The sequence below is a fragment of the Panthera pardus genome, unplaced genomic scaffold (assembly GCF_024362965.1).
Source record: "Panthera pardus isolate Hobbes unplaced genomic scaffold, ASM2436296v1 HiC_scaffold_13, whole genome shotgun sequence".
Classification (NCBI taxonomy): domain Eukaryota; kingdom Metazoa; phylum Chordata; class Mammalia; order Carnivora; family Felidae; genus Panthera; species Panthera pardus.
Window position 1 is genome coordinate 200,868,566 of NW_026526688.1, and position 20,447 is coordinate 200,889,012.

At 60.8% G+C, this 20,447-nt stretch overlaps 1 protein-coding gene across 2 annotated transcripts in view; it reads left to right on the top strand.

Moving 5' to 3' along the window:
- SORCS2 (sortilin related VPS10 domain containing receptor 2) overlaps positions 1 to 20,447 on the top strand; it is a 461,158-nt gene that overhangs the window by 167,750 nt on the left and 272,961 nt on the right. For both annotated transcript variants that reach the window (XM_019453778.2, XM_019453779.2), the window contains exon 2: positions 20,315 to 20,382. In XM_019453778.2, the coding sequence (XP_019309323.2) occupies positions 20,315 to 20,382 (68 nt within the window). The remainder of the gene's footprint in view (positions 1 to 20,314; positions 20,383 to 20,447) is intronic.

Below are 20,447 nucleotides of genomic sequence, written 5' to 3' on the forward strand. Positions count from 1 at the left end.
CTCGCGGTCCGTGGGTTCGAGCCCCGCGTCGGGCTCTGTGCTGACAAGCTCGGAGCCCGGAGCCTGCTTCGGATTCTGCGTCTCCCTCTCTCGCTGCGCCTCCCCCGCTCATGCTCTGTCTCTCTCTCTCTCTCTCAGAAATAAACACTAAAAAATTGAAAAAAAAAAAAAACCTCTGTGGTCTCATGGAAGAAATAAATACACGTAGATTTTCAGTGTCATCTGGGGGGAGGACCTGCTGTATGTAGAATTTCAAATGTTTTTTTCATGTAATACTGTGTCGTGAGTATTTTCCCAGATCATCGTTTGTCTTCCCCCCCCCAGTGCTTTGTGTTTCCTGATTGACGTAGATGGTTTCGCTACAGTTTATGCAAACATTCGCCCAACAGGCATCGCTTTCCCGGCTTGTTATTAGAAGTAAACAGCGCCGAGATGAGCTCTGAAGGTTGACAAGCAGATGTGTTAGCCCAGCCCCAGAACCGGGGACAGAGACGTGGGGGGGGAGGGTGACAGGTCAGGCCATCTGCCAAGGGTCTGATTCTGGAGGAAAGGGGGACGGCTGTGGTCTCAGCTGGATCTGGACAGGCGTTGATCACGCCGGCGTCCCATCTGAAAGCCGGGGCCACGTCGTGATGCGTGTTGAAACAGTTCTGCCAAATTTGCTCCATCATTAACTTTCAATCGCTGTTAATTTTGGACAGCGCTCTTAATTCACGTTTTTTGTCTTTGTCACGTTGATAGAGACGGGGCTGTTTTCAGCCTGACGCGACGGCCGCGGGGCGCTCCTTCACCCAGGACGGCAGGATGCCCTCCGCCACAGCTGGTAATGAAATGCCAAGTGTGTGATTGGGCTAAATTGGCGAGGGGAGTTTACATGTGGAGCCGGCGTTGACAGGTCTGTTTCAGAGCAAGTTGCTCCGGTGAAGGGAGCATCCTGTCTGATGTACTGAGGGTGCAGTTCAGCCATCTGCTTGGGTACCAGCAAAAATCACTCCCATCCTGGTCCTTTGGAGCGACTCGCTCCTTTGGAGCGACTTCACCCTGGGGAGAGCTTCCGTACGGAGATTTCAAAAACGGAGATCTTGTTATTTTGTCTCCAGGAATCCAACCCTCCCGCCATCTCCTTCTCTCCAACGAGGGACAGATGGGCCCCCGTTTTCAGGATGAAGGATAGATACATTTTTTCTCCTCTGCTTTAAGCTATGATTTCTTAGGCCAGCATGAAATATTCGGGGCAGTCAGGGTCATGTTTATTTATTACAGGTGTATTTGCATCAAATACAAATGCGCAAAGATGGGGACTCTTCGTGGCCATGAAAGTGGAACCAATTTGGTTGATGAGAGTAACCTTGAAGAAAACTAGCCCCTCTGTTAAAATTTACGCAGGCACTTCCCTCCCGGCCAATGTTTGTCATTGCAGGGCTCCGCTGGGATAATTTAAAGCACCTTATGGGGTGCCCCCCTCCCTACCGCCAGGAGAACACCTGTGTGCCAGGCTTTGCCCATGTCATTGCCAAGTTGCTGTCGGTCCCACGGCCCACTCAGATGGTCCCTGGCGGCTGGCAATTAACCCGGGTCTGTCTGACCCAAGCGCGGGCTTGTTCTGTGACGATCTCAGAGGATGGGTCGTATATCTCGTCTTGCCCCGTTGTTCACCATGGATACAGATGAATTCTTGTTTTTTTTTTCTAATGTCGATTTATTTATTTTGAGGTGGGGGAGGGGCAGAGAGAGGGAGACAGAGAGTCCCATGCAGGCTCTGTGCTGTCAGTGAGGAGCCAGACACGGGGCTCGATCCCATGAACCATGAGATGATGAGCCAAAATCAAGAGTTGGGCACTCCACTGACCGAGCCAGCCGGCTGCCCCTGCTTCTTGGGATCTTTAACTGCCTTTGGGTGAGACAGGCAGCAAAGGGGAGCCTCTTGGCCGACCCCCCCGCAATTCTCCAGCAGCGCACACAGCCTGTCTTTGACCTGGTGCAATCGGTGTGTGAGGCACACACATTTAAACAGAAGAATTCTCTTGCCCCCTGGACCCCGGCCGAGGATGCCACCCCTGGACCCCGTGCCTGGAGGCGGGTGGGGGCCGAGGATGCCAGGTTGGAGGAGGAGATCCAAGAACGGGCAGCTTTCCACATGGACTAGCTGTAAAAATAAGGATTCTTCCAGAAATTGCCCATGGGCTACGGTTTACCCCTTGCTTTACTGGTTTGGACAAGGTCAGCGGGAGCTGGGTGACGTGACCTTGGGCGGGGGAAGGGCCGTCAGCTTGCTGCTGAGTCTGCAGGGTGGCCACGGGGGGCAACACAGGCTGTGTGGTCCCACCAGGCAGAGCTGGGACGGACTCAGGGAGCCAGGGTCGGCTACACACGCGGGGGGCTTTGGAAGGTGAGGCTGAACCCCCCAGACCCTGAGGCCTTTTGGACTCTTTCTAAGCAGCCGTGAGGGACTCCTGGGAATATGTCGCTTTGTCAGATTCACAAGAAGATCTCCAGGAAGTCCCCCCCCTCCCCCCCCCGATGGTGGTGTGGTTGGAAAACACGGTGACGGCAGCCGCAGAAATCTGCTTTTTAGAAATCGCCAAATGTTATTTTTAAAGCGCCTTTCTGAAAGTGCTTCATTCAGACGTTCACAGCACGGCTGTGATGACTGGCCTCTTTCCGGGCCGGGTCCCGCCGCCCGCCGGGGACAGGCACACCTGTCACAGGTCCCCAAAGATGGCTCCCAATGGCCACTTCCAGAAGAGGCGCCAGCCTCCGAGAATGCTCAGGGAAGCGGTTTCTGGAGATGTCGCCGGGAGAACCCCCTCCAGGGCACAGTCTTCCCAAGGCGGCCGCAGTCACGGCTGCTTCTGTGTCGGAAAGCCCAGATCAGGGCCTGCGGAGGCCACGGTCACCGATCTCAAAGATGACTTAACACTTGCCTGGGATCCAGGGCTTAACCCAAGCCCCACGTAAGCCTGGCTCTATTTGAGGACAATTGCTGCCCATGTATATGGATCTTGGCTGTGAGCCCCGTGGCTTTTTGGCTTTATAGAAATAGCATCCACAGGGAGGGGCTGGGCTTTCGTCGTCGGCTGGGTTTTGTACAGAAGCTGGAGTTGCCGAGACCTCTCGACAATCCCACTGATGCTTCTGATCGTGTTGGAGTTGCATTTGTGAGGTAGTGAGCTCCCTGTCACTGGATTCCTGGGTTGTTGTTGGGGGGTGGGAAGGAAGCTGAGGTGGGGTGTTCTGCATTCAGAGCAGCTGGATGTTTTCCAAAGTGTGGCACTTCTGCTCCTAGGGAGGGGCCAGGACAGGAGCGGCCAGTGACCGTAGGGGCCCGGAGGGGCCAGGACAGGAGCGGCCGGTGACCCCAGGGGCCCGGAGGGGCCAGGACAGGAGCGGCCGGTGACCCCAGGGGCCCCGAGGGGCCAGGACAGGAGCGGCCGGTGACCCCAGGGGCCCCGAGGGGCCAGGACAGGAGCGGCCGGTGACCCCAGGGGCCCGGAGGGCTGCCGATGTTGTTTCCATCTTCTTCCACGCTGACAATAAGGACAGCAGCCTGACCGGTGGTGAGCATGCCTCTGACATGCTCTGTGGGTCCCTTTAACAAAGCGAGGGCAGGCCCCAGGCCCTCGGCTCACCGGTCTTAGGCAGACCGCGTGTGTGCGGCAGGAGAGAATGAACTGCTTTCCTCCTGCTGCCCCTCGTGCGACTTCGGGGTAAGTGATGCCCGCTTTCCGTTTGTGGAAACCATGCGAAGTTTCCTGTTTAAGTAAAGGAAGCGAATTGATTTAGGAAAACAGTATCGTAGCCTCTTGATGGGCGATTCTGGCGCAGATGCTGCAGTGGGGCCCAGAGCGATGGACGCCGCGTTTCTCGAGCTGTTTGGCTGCTGGCCTGACAGTGGTTCCTGGCCCTGTTTGGACAGGATGACCGTGGACCTGGGAGCCCTGCGGAGAGGGTCTGACACGGGTCTTCTGGACAGACACACGGAGCGCCCGGCTGGGACATGAGTCCCCAGGCGAGCAGGCTGTGCCCAAGGCTGCGTGGCGTCGGAGGCCAGCCTTTCCTAGGAGGTGACATCGAGGGCTCCCCCATGGCAGCTGCACTTAAAAGAGCCCTTCTGCAGAAAGCCCTTTCTCAAAGCCACCCTGCTTCCTCTCCCCCTCCTCCCCCTCCCTCTCCTCCCCCTCCCCCCCTCCCCCCCTCCCCTCCTCCCCCTCCCCTCCTCCCCTCTTCCCTCTCTTCCCCCTCCCCCCTCTCCTCCCCCTCCCCTCCTCCCCCCTCCTCCTTCTCTCCCTCTTCCACTTCCTCCCCCCCTCTCCTCCCCCTCCCCCCTCTTCTCCCCCTCTCCTCCTCCCTCTCCTCCCTCTCCTCCCTCTCCTCCTCCTCCCCCCTCCTCCTTCTCTCCCTCCTTTCTCCCTCCTCCTCCTCCTCTCTTCCTCCTCCTCTTCCCCTTTCCCCTTCTCTCCCCCCTCCCCCCTCTCCTCTCCTCTCTCCTCCTCCCCCCTCCTCCCCCCTCCTTCCCCCTCCTCCTCCCTCCTCTCCTCCTCCCCCCTTCTCCTCCTCCCCCCTTCTCCTCCTCCCCCTCCCCTCTTTCTTCCCCTCCCTCTTCTCCCCCTCCCCCTCCTCTCCTTCTCTCCTTCTTCCACTTCCTCCCCCTCCCCTCCCCCTCCTCCCCCTTCCCCTCCCCCTCCCCCCTCTCCTCCCCCTCTCCTCCTCCCTCTCCTCCCTCTCCTCCTCCTCCCCCCTCCTCCTTCTCTCCCTCCTTTCTCCCTCCTCCTCCTCCTCTCTTTCTCTTCCTCTTCCCCTTTCCCCTTCTCTCCCCCCTCCCCCCCTCCTCTCCTACCCCTCTTCCTCTCCCTTCTCCTCTCCTCTCTCCTCCTCCCCCCTCCTTCCCCCTCCTCCGCCCTCCTCTCCTCCTCCCCCCTTCTCCTCCCCCTCCCCTCTTTCTTCCCCTCCCTCTTCTCCCCCCCTCCTCTCCTTCTCTCCTTCTTCCACTTCCTCCCCCTCCTCCCCCTTCCCCTCCCCCTCCCCTCCCTCTCCTCCCCCTCCCCTCCTCCTCCCCTTGCCTCTCCTCCCCCTCCCTCCCCTCCCCTCCTCCTCCCCCTCCCTTACCCTTCCCCCTCCCCTCCCCACCTCCTCCCCCGCCCTTTCCCCTCCCCCTCCTCCCCCTCCCCTCCTCCTCCCCCTCCCCCTGCCTCTCCTCCCTCTCTCCCTCTCCTCCCCCTCCCCTCCTCCCCCTCCTCCTCCTTCTCTCCCTCTTCCACTTCCTCCCCCTCCCTCTCCTCCTCCCCCTCCCCCTCCCTCTCCTCCTCCCCCCTCTCCTCCTCCCTCTTCTTCTCATCCTCCTTCCTCTGTCCCAGAACAGCAGACACATCTACTTCCAAGCCTCCCCGGATGTCCCTTGGGAGGGTCAGGGTCATTCCTGCCCTCCTCTGCAGTGACAGCCTGACTCCAGTGCACAAATTCTGGCCTGTGGCCTGAGGACCTCCTGTGCACGAGGTGCTGGGGAGGCGGGTGCCCAGCCCTCGTGTTCCAGGGAGCTTGGGCGCCGAGGAGACAGACCCCGACTGTGAGTCATCGGAGGAGGCAAGATGCGACGTGGTCGGCGGTGATGATGGGGACGGGCCCCCTCCGCCGCACCAGCCCCTCCCCACGGCAGACACGTGGGTGCCAGGCCCCCAGCTGGCCCTGGAGGGGTCTCTGGGGGGAAAGCAGCAGGTGGATGAGGAGTCAGGGTTACAGGGAAGAACGTGGCCCCAGCTAGGGGTCGCCGAGTCATGGGGAGGGGCTGATGTAGGAGGGGCTCTGAGTCCTCCGGGGGCCCCCGGGGGCAGGCGGTGTCACTCGTGGGGTCGGGGGAGGAATTTCAGGGCAAGGAGTGGGGTGAGCCGGGTAGGGGGGTGGGGGGTGGGGGGTGGGGGCCGAGGTCCCCAGGTCTTGACGGCCAGTGAGGGCGCCTGGTGGGGCAGGAGACACCGTGGTGCTGGTGCCTGGGGGTGGGCTTATGCTCCTCACACGTCTGAAGTTGTAAAGTCAGTTCCCAAGCGCCGTCTCCGTCCTGAATCCAGGTTGAATGGCCTAGAGAGGCCCAGAGACCGGACCCCTCTGGAGAGGACCCAAGCCTGGCAGTCCCACCGGGATGAGCTTGACCTGCATCTCCCCCTGCCCTGCCGGGGGAATGGGAACGGCTTATTGGCCCCACAGACCGGTTGGGGCCCAGGCTGGTCTGTAAACCCTGAGGTGGGGTGGAAAAGTCTGCCAATGTGCCTATACGTTTGCGGGTTTCCTGGGATTCTTCACAGGGTCTGCACCAGGGGACGTGTCAGGGTGCCGGGTGCGGGAGGGGTATCGTGATCCATCTGCGTGGGAGAACGGCGGGTAAGGGGGGACTTGGGGGGCCAGGCCGCAGGTCAGGCGAGCAGGGGCGAGCACGGCCGGTCTGAGGGAGGGGAGGAGGCGGGCTGGTGGGGAGGCCGCGAGGCCGCGTCTCCTGCAGACTCAGGGCTCCGTGCCAGGGCCCCCGGGACGTGTAGGCACCCGCAAAAATGTTTTAATTTCCTTTAAAGTCAGAAGAAGAAAAGGCAAGTTTTTAGGTCAAGGAAACGTTTTGATATAGAATACGGATCCATTCTTCTTTATACCAACGCAGCCATAAAATATAACTGTTAATATTTTTTTATGGAGGAAGTGGCCCATGAAATGCCGAAGCGCCTCAGGCCCCCACAAGCCATTTTGCACCCCAGATGGCTGAGAGGGGCGGGCTCCAGAAACAGGGACCGGGTTTCCTTGCCGGTCTCTCCCACCAGCTTTCTCGGGGAGATAAATTAGTCTTTGCAGAGCTCAGATGGGCCCCAAGTGGCCGCTCTCCAAGCTGGTAACTGGCCCAGCAGGCCCCCTGCTTTCCTGAGACAGGCCTTTGGGGGCGACCGGCCTCCCTGCTCCCCTTAAAGCCAAGCGGCATTTTGGGGGGGCTGCTGTGGCCCAGATCTCGGCGTTCCCAGGCGGATGAGGTCAAGGGCTCCCCTCCTACCCCCCACTTCCTTTGTTCCAGGCACCTCTGTTCTGACGTGACCGCATCATTTCCAAGGAGAAATTCTTGGAAGGATCGAACATATGGTTCTCCGGCTGGGGACTGGCGGGGAGGAGGGGCCGAGCGTTGGAGCCCTGCCTGGGGAGGGATTTCTGTTTTAAAACCAGGACCAGCAGTTTCCGCCCACCTCCAGAGACACCCCGGGCACTTTCTATGTTGAGAGAAGATGTACCAACATCGCCGCGTTTCCGATGACATTTTATCGCCACAAACAGTCCGCCAGGTAGAAACGCAAGAGCGTTGTTTCCGAACGGCAACGGCAGAAGTGAGCGAACGAACGAACGATACGAACGAATGAGTGCCTAAGAACCTTGTCATTTTATCAGTCGTTTTCTCTACAGCGACCTAGAAGGGAGCGATAGGGGAGATTAAAATCCAATCGGGTTGTTAGAAATAGAGAGTAAATAGTATTTTCAAAGGACGGCGGGCTGGGAAAGTGTACCAAGACCCATCTATTAACATACACATCATCCTTAAATGGCTTAGATGTAAAATGCCACTTTCCACCGATCAGCAACGTTCTCCATTTATTTTCTGCTGACTGATTTTGATTTATAGGGGCCCTTTCGAAGCTTACGTCTCAACTCCTTTTTTTAAACATTAGGTTTGGTGCCTGTGCGAGGTGCCTGATGGATGGGGGCGCTGGGCTGTCACTTGTCTGAGTTGGCACAGCCAGGGCGGGACCCAGTGCTTTCTGAGGCAGCGGCCCCGCTGCCCCTGGGGGCCTCCCCATCCCTCCTTCCATCTGGGCGGCAGAAGGGCACCTAACTGTGGAGTCAGGTGGACCCCCGGTGGAGACCCCAGCCCTACCAGTTCCCGGCTGTGTCACCTCGGGCAGGCTGAGCCTCGGTGTCCTCATCTGGAGAATGGGCACGTGCCTGTCTTAGCACCTCACAGCTCTGGAGACTGGAAGTCCTGGAGTGAGGTGCCACAGGCTGGCTCCCTGTGAGGGAGAATGGTCCCCTCAATGGCCTCTGAGGCCGCATTCACAGGTACCAGGGGTTCGGGCTTCAGCCCCTTTTGGGGAGCTGCGATTTGACCCACGGCAAAGACGAAGACAGGCGGTGTCCCCGTGGAGGCAGAGCGGAGGAGAGCGGCGGGGTCGGGAGCCCGAGGGGTGGACTCTGAGGTGCTCCCGGAAGCCGGCTTGGCCGTGTAGCAGGGCGGGGACCGGGGAGGACATCTCAGGCAGAATCTGCCCCAGGCCTCTTGCCCGGCTTCTGGCAGTCCTCGGCGTTCATGGACTCGGAGACACGTGACCCGGTCTCGTCTCCATCTTCCTTTGGCCCCCTCCCCCTGTACCACCCTCTCCTCACTGTGGGGACACTTGTCACTGGGTGTAGGACCGCTCCAGGATGAGCTCAGCTTGAGGTTTAATTTCATCTTCAAAGGCGCCTTTCCCAAATAAGGTCACATTCATTCTGAGGTTCCAGGTGGACCAACTTTGGGGGACAGCATTCACCTCACCACATCCAGGGGCTGTGGGGACCCGAGGGGGGCACCAGCCTTCACCGGAGGCGGGCAGAGGGTTCCGGAAGTCTCCCCAGACAGGCGTGCCTGAGGCGAATCCCTCTAGGAGGGAGGATGTGCCCGATGAGAGGAGGACGGGGGAGGCCAATGGTGTCCCGGGAACAGCAAGCTGCAGTGCGAGTGGAGGGACAGCGGGGTCAAGGGGTGCAGAGTGGGCGGGGCCTTTCCAAGGTGCGCGGCTGTCCATCATGCCCGATCGAGCCCCGCGTCCACATATGTGTCTGCTCCTTCCTTCTCCGAACCCTGCCCGCTCCTGGGAGTCGGTCAGTGTGTGCCGTGATTCCGAGTCCTTATGAATAAGTCACTTGGCTGGACGAAGGCTCTCGGAGGAGTGGTGACATACGGCCAGGCCGAGGGCTCAAATTAGAACCGCAGAGCATCCCGGGCCAAGCAGGATGGATGGTCGGTCGCAGCGAGCGCACAGCAGGGGAGGGGTGCCGCAGACTGGCCCCGGGGCGGGACCCGCCAAGGCCAAGGACAGCCCACCGGCTTTGAGTATGCCGGCTGTCTGCCGGCTGTGAGGGGAGGCGGCCGTGGGCACCTCTGGAGGCCAGAGCCGGGGCGGGGGTCTGGCTCCCGGGATGCAGCCCCACGCTGTGTCGTACTAAACTGGGGTGCACAGGGTGAAGGTCTTTCTGCGCCCCCCCCCCCAACCCCGGCCAGTTCCCTGAGGCACACCGGCCCTGCCACATCTGAGCTCCGTGACCTGAGGCAGATAACTCCCTCCGTGTGCCTCCGCGTTCCTCATCTGCAAAATGGGGATGGGATGGCTCAGGGACCAGGGCTGTTGGGAGGCTTACACGACACAATGTCTGGAAGGCTCGTGGCGCAGGCCCAGGACAGAGTGACGCACGGTGCTCCTGCCCCGGCCTGTGGATTCTGGGGGCCAGGACTTGGCCTCAAAGCCACACCTGCCAGGGGAGGCCGAGGCCAGCTGGGCGAAGGGATGGGGCTTTGGCGACATGCCTCTGTGGACGTCTCTAGCTCAGCTGCTCTGGGCACCAATTGTCCCACCAGCGTGCACACCACAGGAACCAAGAGAATGCCCCCGACCCATCTGGGGACACCGCACCTTACTGGCCGGCCTCTCCCAGGGAGAAAGGGCCGTGGCCCCTAGGGGGGCAGGGTCACGGGTTCAAGGCTGTGGTTCTCGTGAGATGTTCCTTCTTACTTCCCACGACCTCTTTGGGTTCTTACATCCCAGCCCATTTCTGGTCCCCACGACCTGGGGACACCCGGGCAGGGCCTCCTGTCACATGGGGGGGGGGGCTCCAGGGCCATGGCGGTCCCGGCAGAACAGCCCGATGGGGGTCACGGCTCTGTGGGAGAAAGGGGTCCTACTAGGGCCCGGGGGGACCCGGAGCGTGACACGGCATCACTCAGGGCGGCCAGGCCTGTTTGTCTCCAGCCAACGGCCTCAGCCTGGCCGTCACCCGAGTCGTGGAGGAGGGACAGGACAGTCATTTGTCAGGCCCTCCTCAGCGTCAGGCAGGGTGCCAGGCCCTTTGAGCACATTAGCATAGTTTATGATCCTTGCCTCTCGGGGATGTGCGGCCGTTATCCGCCGGCGTTGCAGACAAGGAGGTGACGCTAGCCCAAGGGGGGGGGACGTCACACGGTGTGTGGGGGTTCACACTCACGCTGAGCCAGCTCCAAGGTCGTGCGCCTTCCCCTGCCATTCTGGGGCCTCGTTCTGGTGCTGGGCCCAGGGGCGCAGCGGGTGGTGAGGGGAAGGGGCCCGGCCCCAAAGTCGTAACGCGTGAGCTCATGCCTGCTGCAGGGAAAGTGTGTGTAATCAGATGCTGGCAGCTTAGCCCGGGGAAATCCTGGAAGGCTTTCTGGAGGAGGTGGCATCTAGGCTGACCCGGTAAGGAGGACCCCCGAGGGGTGGACAGGTGCGTCTGGGGTCCTGAGTCCGTAGGTTGAACAAGCTTCTCGGGACACGGGTACCCACAGCGGCATCTCACCTAGGCGGCCTCCCACCGCGTTTCTCACGTGCGTGTCTCATGAGCGCTCCCAAACCGCGACCCTAACCCTGAGCGGCGCGCTCACCACGGACCCATCGAACTCGTGTCCTCTCCAGCCCTGGAAGCCTGCGTCATCAATCCCTGCGTCATCGATGAGGAAACCGAGGCGCCCAGAGATTAAGCCGACTGGCTGCACAGCTCATGTGCCGCAGAGCCGAGATTCAGACAAGGCCCTCCAGACTCCCGGCACATAGTCGTCCCTCGCGAAGTCCTCCAGGCTCTGTGGAGGGGCCTGGGGAGGGGGGCCGGGGCGCCGCACCAGGAGGAGGGGTCTGGCAAGCGGCGGGAGCCAGGCTCTGTGCCCTGCACAAGACGCTGATGGGGGAAATGCCTCATGCTAGCAGCAAATTTGACACGGACTTGCTTGGCCCACTTGGGCGTGAGAACCTTCCAGGAGCTCCCGGGGCCTGTGGGGAATCCCGCCAGCTTAGAGAATGACGGAGGCTCCTCTAGTCCATAGCGGAGAGGGGGTGAGGCTCCCGGGTGGGTGGCAGGAGTGAATGAGGCTGGGCCGCCGGCCTGCCCTTCGTGTCTGCAGGATGGCACCGGGACGGACCAAGGCCTGGCCCTTGGAGGGCCCGCACCTGCCACGTGGCTTTCTGAGCCCAGCAGGTTTCCTCCCCCTCCCCCGGGGGGTCTCTGTCAGAGAGACGCAGGATTCCTCTCCCAGGTAGATAAATGCAGAATCAGTTCCTTAACTGGAATAGATTTCTTTGTAGAGGAGGCCTCTTGGGCAAAGGTGCCCACAGCTGAGCCCCGCTGCCCTCCCGGGGGGCCGGGGAAGTGGGGTGTGGACCAGCCGCCGCCTGCTGCTTGAAGGGAAGGCCGGCATTGTGGGTCCGCGGGGAGTCCCCTCCTCTTTGGTTCAGGGGTGCTGACCCCTCCCTTTGGTTCACACGAAGTGACACGGGGCTGCCCTGCGCGTGGCTCCTTCTACCGAGCGCGCCGCGCCCTCTGCGGCTCGCCAGGCCTCTCGAGTCCAGCCGTGTGGTGTTCCCGAGGGTGGCTGGGCTGCAGGCTGTGTATGCGGCCTGTTGCCGGACGAGCTGGTTAATTTCCGGTCTCGGGCTGTTACCGCGTCGCAGGACAGAACTTGGGGCATCCATCACCCCGTACACACAAGGACGTCGATAGACTAGCTCCCCAGGAGTGGGAAGGCCAGGCCAAGGGGTCGGCGGGCTGTGGTTTTGTCACTGGTCATGCGTTAGCTTCACCGAGGGTGTGTCCTTTATGCCGCCACCGGCCGCGTGTCCCGGGTCCTGGAAACAGGCTCCTTTGTGAGCCAGCTCTGCCTACCCCGGACTGGCATCCTTCCAAATGCAGGTGGAGACTGACCCCAGGGCCCATCGTGGCTTGTCTGGTGGGAGGTCTCCATCCTGAAGATGTGACCCCAGGGTCATCCCTGCTGTTGGCTGCGATCTCTCCCGTAGGACAGATGAGGACACTGGGGCTCAGGGCCCGAGACTCAAGGCCCGCAGGCCTCACGCCAAGGCCAGCCAGCAAGCTGCCATCTCACAGACGTGCCCTGGCCAGGCCGCCCCGGGGGCCTCCAGGAGGGACTCTGCCAGCACCGATTTGCATGGGAGGGAGGTCATCCCGATGTCCCTCACCCTGTCTCACTGCTGGCTGTAAATTGGCCTCCTTGTCCAGCGTGGGATGTTTGCGTGACTGACGAGCCTGTGCTGAGAGTCACGACCTCTCGGTAGGACCAGATCACGGACCTCATTCCGTTAAAATTTCTTTAAATGTTTATTTCTGAGGGAGAGAGAGAGACAGAGAGAGACAGAGCACGAGCAGGGGAGGGGCAGAGAGAGACACAGAATCCGAAGCAGGCTCCAGGCTCTGAGCTGTCGGCACAGAGCCCGATGCGGGGCCTGAACTCACGGACGGCGAGATCATGACCTGAGCTGAAGTTGGTGCTCAACCGACTGAGCCCCCCCAGGAGCCCCATCCTCATTCCATTTAAGTAGGCTGTGCCCTGTCCCTCTGGACCCAGGGGGGCGTCCCCTGAGAACAGGTGCAGCCACAGAGCTCTTTTCCTTGCAGAGGACAAACTGGTCAAGTTCCCAAGTCCCTGTGACTGTTCGGGTGGTTTTTCTTTTCAGTAATGGAATAGAAGTGATCCCCCCCCCCCCCCCCACCAGTGACTTTGGTAATCAGCCCCTTCCCCTGGCACGGGGACTTTTCCCTCGCTTTTTTAGACGAGCGAGCGGAGATTCCAGGGAACAGAGGGTTCGCCCAAGCAGGGGGCGTGACCACCCTCAGGGCTGGTGAGTCCGCAGCCGGGAGGCCTCTCCTGCTGGGGCCTCTCTGAGAATCTTGTCCCTATTGGACGGGGATGTAAGCTGTGTGGCTGGACCGGCCCCCACAAGGGCACACTCAGGAGGGTGCCTTGGCACACAGCTCAGGACAGGAGCGTCCCTTGGCGTGTGTGGGTGTATGTCCCAGCCTCTCCTGAGGTTGTACGCGAAGATCCCTGCATAGCCTTCTACCCTTTCTGCGTGTGAACACGCGTTCCTAGACCGTGAAACACGCCTTCGTGGTTCTCTCTGGAGCATCCTGGAGGCCTGCGTGCAGGGGGAATGCCATCATCTGGTGGGATCAGGGGACAGCGGTGCCTGTGGCTGCTGGGACCCTGGCGGCTTCCTCTCTGTGGACCCTCACGCCTGCCGTATGGAGCAAAACAGACTGTTCGTTGGATGAATACTTGAAGTCACCACAAAACATCTTACCCTCTGCCTTCTTTCCCGACCTCCCTTTTCTCTAACACTTGAGGCCTCGTTTGTTCTCTGTGTTCCCACATCGAAGGGCTAGCTGTCTGCTGTTGCAGCCATTGTTTTGTCTCTTGGTTCCTCAGTTTGTTCATCTGTGTGATGGGCACAGTTGGCACATGCCGAGAGGCCCTGACCTCCTTCCTGGCCTCAGCATCTCTCCCGCCAGGAGGCAGTGCGTCGTGGTGCAGAGAGCCGGGAGTGGCATTCTGCAGGTGCCCCCGGTCTGGAGCCTTCCTCTCTCTGGGCCTCAGTCCTCGGTGGGCTTCTAAACCCACGTGTTCTGGTGTTGTGCGATGATACAATGTTGTACACGTTCCCGCGTCAACTTTTGCACCTGTGAAAGTGGACAGGTGGGGTGGGAACGGGGAGAGCCACACCAGGAGTCGTTCCTGGCTTTTTGGAGCCAGTTAGCCACCGATTCATTCACTGGGAAGTTATTTATCAGACTGTCACTATGTGCTGGCACTTGGCTAGGCTCGGGAGAAGGTGCTGATAGAGGTGGCCTTGGTTCCTGCCCTCCTGGAGCCCACAGCCTCTGGGGAAGGTTTCGGGGGGGGGGTGGCTTTAGGAATGAGCAGAAGGGAGGCAGAGCAGAGGGGCGGGAGGAAGGCAGAGGTGCAGGAACCAGCATGTACAAAGGCCCTGGGGTGACTGAAATTCACGGTGGTGAGTGTGTGCCTGAGGGTGGAGTGTGTTTGTTGTTGGTTAACAGCTGCATGAGGATGGAGAGAATGGGGCCCTCTTGCGTGCTAGAAGGAAATTCAGCTTCTGATGGGGGTGAGCGGATAGGGACCCGGGGATCCGCCAGTGCGGTTTCTGAAACGTCGACGTTAAAAACACGGATTCTGAGTCAGCAGGTCTGGGGTGGGGCCTCACCCAGGTTCTGCGTTTCCAGGGACTCGTGCGAAGTGTGCACGGCTGATCCCAGGCCCCACTGTGAGCAGCGAGAACCTCGACTCACCGTGCCATGGGCCGGCCCTGTCCCGACTGGCCTGGGGGACATCAGTGGGCAGGGGCACCTTCTGGGGCCTCGCAGGCCTGACCCTCACGGGCCACCTCTGCATTTTTCCCTTTTTCTGATGGGAAGTTCATTTCTGAGTTGGCAGCTGGTGCTGAATTCTTGCTGCTGTGTGTGTGTGTGTGTGTGTGTGTGTGTGTGTGCGCGCGCGCGCGCGATTGATTGACTCCTGAATTGTGCTGCGTATTTGTTATTTTTTGGGGATTATCCTTGAGCCTTTGGAAGGCACACAGATATAAGGCTGCTTCAAAATCCTTTCCCACTGGCTCCTTGAAAGGCTTGGGACCTCCAGCCGGAGGTGATCTGCGTGCTTCTGGTCCCGAGATGCCCGTGGGAGGTGACAGTGCTGAGCGCCGTGGGTTCTGGGTGCGGGGAGGGTTCCGCGAAACCCACGCGGGCCGGGCGGCAGTTCAGGAGGCTCCCCAGTCCGCGGGCCACCCTCGGGAAGGGCTCGTGTCTGTGCTCGTCACTGCACTGCCCGTGGGGCCCGGCTGCGTGCCGACCGCGGGAAGAGGCCTAGCGTTCTGCGGGTCCCTCCAGGGCGTCCTGTCGGCCCCACTATTGTGACTCACACCCCAGGAAACAGAAAGAGCTGACCTAGAAACGTGCCAGTGGCCGCTCAGGGAGAGAGGGCCTCGCCCCCGGGCCTCTGTGCTCTGATTTCAGGCATAGGCTCGCGTGGATGGGCATCGCCCCCTCCCCCGGCAGCCTTGTGGGGTCATACCCCAATCCGCTCCATTTCACAGAGGAGGAGACAGAGGCTCAGAGGGCCGGGGTCGTCCCGATGCCGCCACACCCTCCTCGTTTGGTTTCATTCCATCCGAGAAGCGTGCCAGCCGTGCGGGGGCACCTGATGAAAGACGATGTGAACGGCGCGGCGAGCACATTTGCAGCTGGCGGTGTTCGTTTTGGTGCTGCGGGCCTCCGTGCGCCCTGGGCGCCGAGACCTCCCCGAGCCAGCCTCGGCCACAGTGGCGGACCCCTGATGCCACTTCAGGGTCCTCGGCTGGTGGCTCCAACCGCAGGGCTGTTTCCACAAGCCCCTCTCGGGAGCTTTGAGGTACAGACCCAGCGCCTCATTTCTAAGTGGATTTTGTAGGCTCACTGGGGGACAGAAGGGCATGTCGGGCGTCCTGGGGGCAGAGACTCACTATCTGGGTCTTGAATTGGCTTGTGGCCTGGGCAGGAGGCAGGCTGCTCGGGGCCCGGGTGGGGGCTCCACTGCCCACGTGAGGGTCTCTGCACGGACTGAGTGTGGACGTCACAGTTTCTTTTCCTTCCTGGGGACAGAGCCCTCGGCTGCCCCTCAGTGGAGGAGCAGGCTGGTGAGGCCACCGCTCCCGTCCCTGGAATAGTGCCCGGGGCCAGTGGGAGCTGGCCCTGGGCCCTGGCTGGGGATCTCTGGGGACCAGGCCTATCCCTGCTGGACCCCCCTTCCCTTCTCTGAATCTGTTTCTCCATTTCTGAAGGCAGGCATTGGAAGCTGTCCCAGGTTCCCATGGGTTCCGGCATTAAATCTGCTGCCTCCTTCTAGCCCCCACCTTGGCCTGGCTTCCTGTCTCCCTGACTCGGGAGACGGGGATCATCATCTCGGTGGAACTGGGGGTCAGGCAGATACTCTCTTTCCAGCACCTCGAGGGGCTGGAGGGGGATTCAAACTTGGGGACGTCAGAGGGGTGGGCATCTGCCTCAGGCCCAGCTCCGCTGTTCACGGGGTCCAATGCGTAGCGAAAACACGCCCCTCGTTGAAACTTCTTTAAGAATTTCAAGGCAGTGACAGCACAGCATGAAACCAAGCGCAGGTCTTTCTGAATGGGGGGCCCTGGGGGGCTGCTTGGGTCGCACGACATCCCACTGGCCCTGGCTGCCCAGTTGGGGCCACCTCGTGGGCACCGTCACTGGGACGGGGGCGGGCTCACCCCACCGGGGGTCCCGAGCTTGTCCCTTGAGGGTTGGATGGCTGTCGCTGGGGGCCTCCAGAACGGGCCATGTTCTGCACCCTTGGGTGGCGTTTCCTGGGTCAGGAGAGGGTGGCCAGGCAGTGGGCTCGGGAGGGAACCCTAGGCAGCAGGGACTTGTGGGCGGTGACAGTGGCCCGAAGGACCGATTCGGTGTCCTCTCCGGATCTGCTTCTGGGAAGGAGTATTTATTCATTTACTCTCTGACTTGTTCCTTCATTCACTCAACAAATACTGTGAGCTTTCGTTCTGTGCTGAGTCCTGGGAGTTCAGGGTGGAGCCAAGTGGACCACGTCCCTTCCGTGGTGGAACCTACAGCCAGCAGCGTCGAGGACAGGCAGGTCTGGGAAGCCCAGAGAGCTTGGCTTCTCTCAGCGGGGTCACGGCTGGCTAGACCTGGGTGACAGTGTATCTGGAGAGTCAGGGGGAAGCCCGCCTACCTCCAGGGCCGGGGGGGCCAGGAGTGAAAAGAGGAGACACAGGGTGACCTAGGACCTGCGGGGTCTGTCCTTCTTTGGGCAGGGGTGGCTCTCAATCCTCGTCGGGGCATTTCTGACTGTCCGGAAGGAGTCGTGCGGGCGGGGGGGCTCCGGCAACCTCGGGGCGGGAGGAGACCGTTGGCGAAGGCTGGGACGCAGAAGCCCCAGTGCCCTTCCAGATTCGTCTCCCGCCCAGATCAATGGTTCCTGGCATATTTCATTTCCAAAGCTGTTAGCTGGGACCCCCCAGAAGGGCGTGCCATACTTTTCAGTTCTTTGAAATGACTTTCAAAAAGTAATGAAAACGTGGGGCCCTTGTTCAAGCACGTGTGAGAATCGCGGGACAGTATCAGGAGAGCGGACGGTGCAGACCCAACCTCAGCCCGGCGGTTCAGAACCTGCTGGGGTGCTGGGTGCTGTATGCTTTCCCGCAGCGTTTAAGCTCGCTCTGTTTTCTTTTTTTTCCTTTTTGATTAAATTTTTTAATGTTTGTTTATTTTTGAGAGAAAGAGAGAGAGAGAGAGAGAGTGTGAGCAGGGGAGGGGCAGAGAGAGAGGGAGACACAGAATCGGAAGCAGGTTCCAAGCTCTGAGCGGTCAGCACAGAGCCAGACGCGGGGCTCGAACTCGTGAACCGTGAGATCATGACCTGAGCTGAGGTCGGATGCTTAACCAACTGAGCCACCTGGGTCTCCCTTTTTTTTCCTTTTTTAAAAGTTTATTTGTTTATTTTGAGAGAGAGAAAGAGAATCCCAAGCACTGTCAGTGCAGAGCCTGACGTGGGGCTCGAACCACAAACCCGTGAGATCATGACCTGAGCAGAAATCAAGAGTAGGACACCCAATCGACCGAGCCACCCGGGCACCCCTAGGCTCTCTCTGTTTCAGTTCCTTCGCCTGCAGGTGGGGATAATGACAGGAGCTGCACGTGGGTCCCGGGCGTAAAGAGGGTCGATGTGCACGAGCCGAGTCAACCCGCTGCCCAGGGGACAAGCGGATGCCAGCGAGTGTGGGCCAGAGCGTGGCTGCTGGCTCTGGCACCCTCACCCCCACGGAGGGAGCTGGGGGTCTCCTCCTCGTTGTAGGGCGGGGGGCTGAGGTCCACCGGGGCTCAGAGGGGCTGACCCCAAAGCAGAGGCCGCCTTCCGCTGCCCGCCGCAGAGAGAGGGGTGCCTGCCGGGCTCCCCCAGGGCTGACCCCTCTTGGGTGGCTCCTTGTCTCAGCGCCGGGCAAGGATGGCCCCCAGCCCTGGCCTCCGGAGCCCAAACGTCCCGTGGGTTAAGGTGGTGCCAGCAGAAAGATTCTGTCCGTCGCACGAAGGGTAGACGGTGTGTGCTCTTGATGGCAGAGGGGGGCCAGAGCAGGGGAGGAGACCCTCACCCAGGGCCCTCGCCTCCCCTGGCTTCATTGCCTTAGTCGTGTTAGACAGCAGGTGCCATGCCCAGTGCTGGGACATAAAACGAGACACAGTCCCCTCCCCCGAAGGGCTCATCGTCCAATGTTCGAAAGAGACCCCGTGAGCCGTGCTGGAGGGGAGAGCGCAGGGTCTGGGAGGGTGTGGGGGGCACTGAACCAGAGGAGGGGTCTGGGAGACACCCAAGGTGTCAGGAGTGGGGGCGGGAAGAAGGTCGCAGCATGAGGAACAGCTCGTGCAGAGGTCCGGTGGGGCTGGCGCTCAGAACGAAGGGGGTGGGTGTGAGTGGAGACACCCATCCAGGAGGGGTCCGAACGCCGTGCTGGGGGGTGAGCTCCCCACCCTCCGAGGTGTGTGGGCAGAGCTCAGCTAGCTGGGGCTTGATGAGGATGTTGGCTTAAGGATTTCACCCTGGATGGGCTGGATGAAGCAGACTTTGAGGTCCCTTCCAGCTGTCACGCTCTGGCTCCTCGAAATCCCCTCCGGGAGCAGCGAGGCTATAAAATATAAATCAATAGGTTAAAAATACGCTTGTCTCCTGCTTGTCCAGGCCCTGTCACTCTGCCCGCCTCCCCGGGTCTTCAGAGGATTCCCGCTCGTCTCCGGCAGCCCGAGCGCCTGGCAGGGGAGGGTGGCTTTGTTCCTGAGCGAGAGGCGGGGCCGTCGCGCCCCCGCTGCCGAGGCCTCCGGTCTTCGTTTGATCATTGCTGCCTCCAGAATGCGCGCCGTCCCGTCCCGGCTGGCACCCCCTCCTCGTATCTTCCCTGCTTTCATCGTCGGGCAGGGGAAGCTCAGCCAGACGGTGTCTGGGGCAGCCGCGTCCCCAACACAGAGGAGGCCGTGCGGGGCGGGAAGGAACCAAACCCGGAGCCGGCCAGTGTGGTGACCCCAGATTAACCGGGCTAACGGCTCTGCTGGGAGCCAGTGTGTGGGGGGGTGTCCCCGGGGTCCCCCCCCCGGTTCCCATGGCAACCGGGAGCAGCTAATAGAGACTGGCAGCGAGCGAAATGAAAGGTGATGTGTGGGAAAATGCACTGGCCAGCGAAGTTGCTGGGGACAGGGCGCTTTTCCCGCCAGGCAGGCCAATCCTCACTTCCTTTCTGTGGTGGTCCACCCGTCCGTGCGTCTGGAGGAAATTTCGGGTGCTTCTGAGCACGTTTATTTTTGTTATTACCTAACAGTTCCCTTTTCTGCACGGGGCTGAGGGGACACGGTCTCGTCGGGGGGGGCCCCACGTGCGTGATGACAGTTGAGGGGCCGTGAAGCAGCGTGTGCCCCGTCGATGATGTGCCGGCCGCCTGCCGCCTCGGCCGCCCTCGTGCGCCTTCCCCAGCCCTCTGCTGGTTCCAGCATCATCCAGCCAGCACTGGCAGGAGAGGGGCAGAGGCCCCAGCTTCCGGGGCCTGCCCGTGTGTTGGGGCGGCCCCAGCAGGCGTTCTCAAAGGCCCTGGTGGGGACGAGGCCCCATCTCCTGAAGCCTTGTCAAACGCGTCCTCTGCCCGGCACTCTGGGACACTAGCTCGGCTGACCCTCTGACCATGGTTTGAGATTGTCTGGGGCCGAGTTTGAAGTTTTCCCGCTGAGGGGCGCCTGGGTGGCTCAGTCGGTTAGGCATCTGACTTCGGCTCAGGTCACGATCTCCCGGCTTGTGGGTTCGGGCCCTGTGCCTGCTTCGGATTCTGTGTCTTCTCTCTCTCTGCCCCTCCTCCACTTATGCCCCATCTCTCTCTCCCCGTCTCAAAAAGCAACAAACACTAAAACAATTTTTAAGAATTTTTCCTGCTGAGTGCCAGCTACCTGGTGGCCCTGGCAGGATGGGGATGGTCCCCAAGTCACTCTGAGGACGGAGGGAGGTTGGGAGGTTTCAGGGCGGACACCGGCCTCGTGTGCAGGGTGGCTGGGGCCTCCCGGGGAAGCCGACAGAAAGACCCGGGCCCCTGATGTGTACTGGGTCAGGGAACGTCCCCACATCCCTCTTTCAGAACCTCGAAACTGGCTGATTTCTGCCTTTGTCTTTCTGTTGCCACCACAGGTGATCTTGATCCTGACGAAGTATTACCACGCCGACATGGGGAAGGTTCTGGAAAGTTCTCTGTGGCGGTAAGTCAAGCCGAGGGCGGGCCTCTCTCCTTGTGCACCTGCACTACTCCCGAGACTGAGGGCTG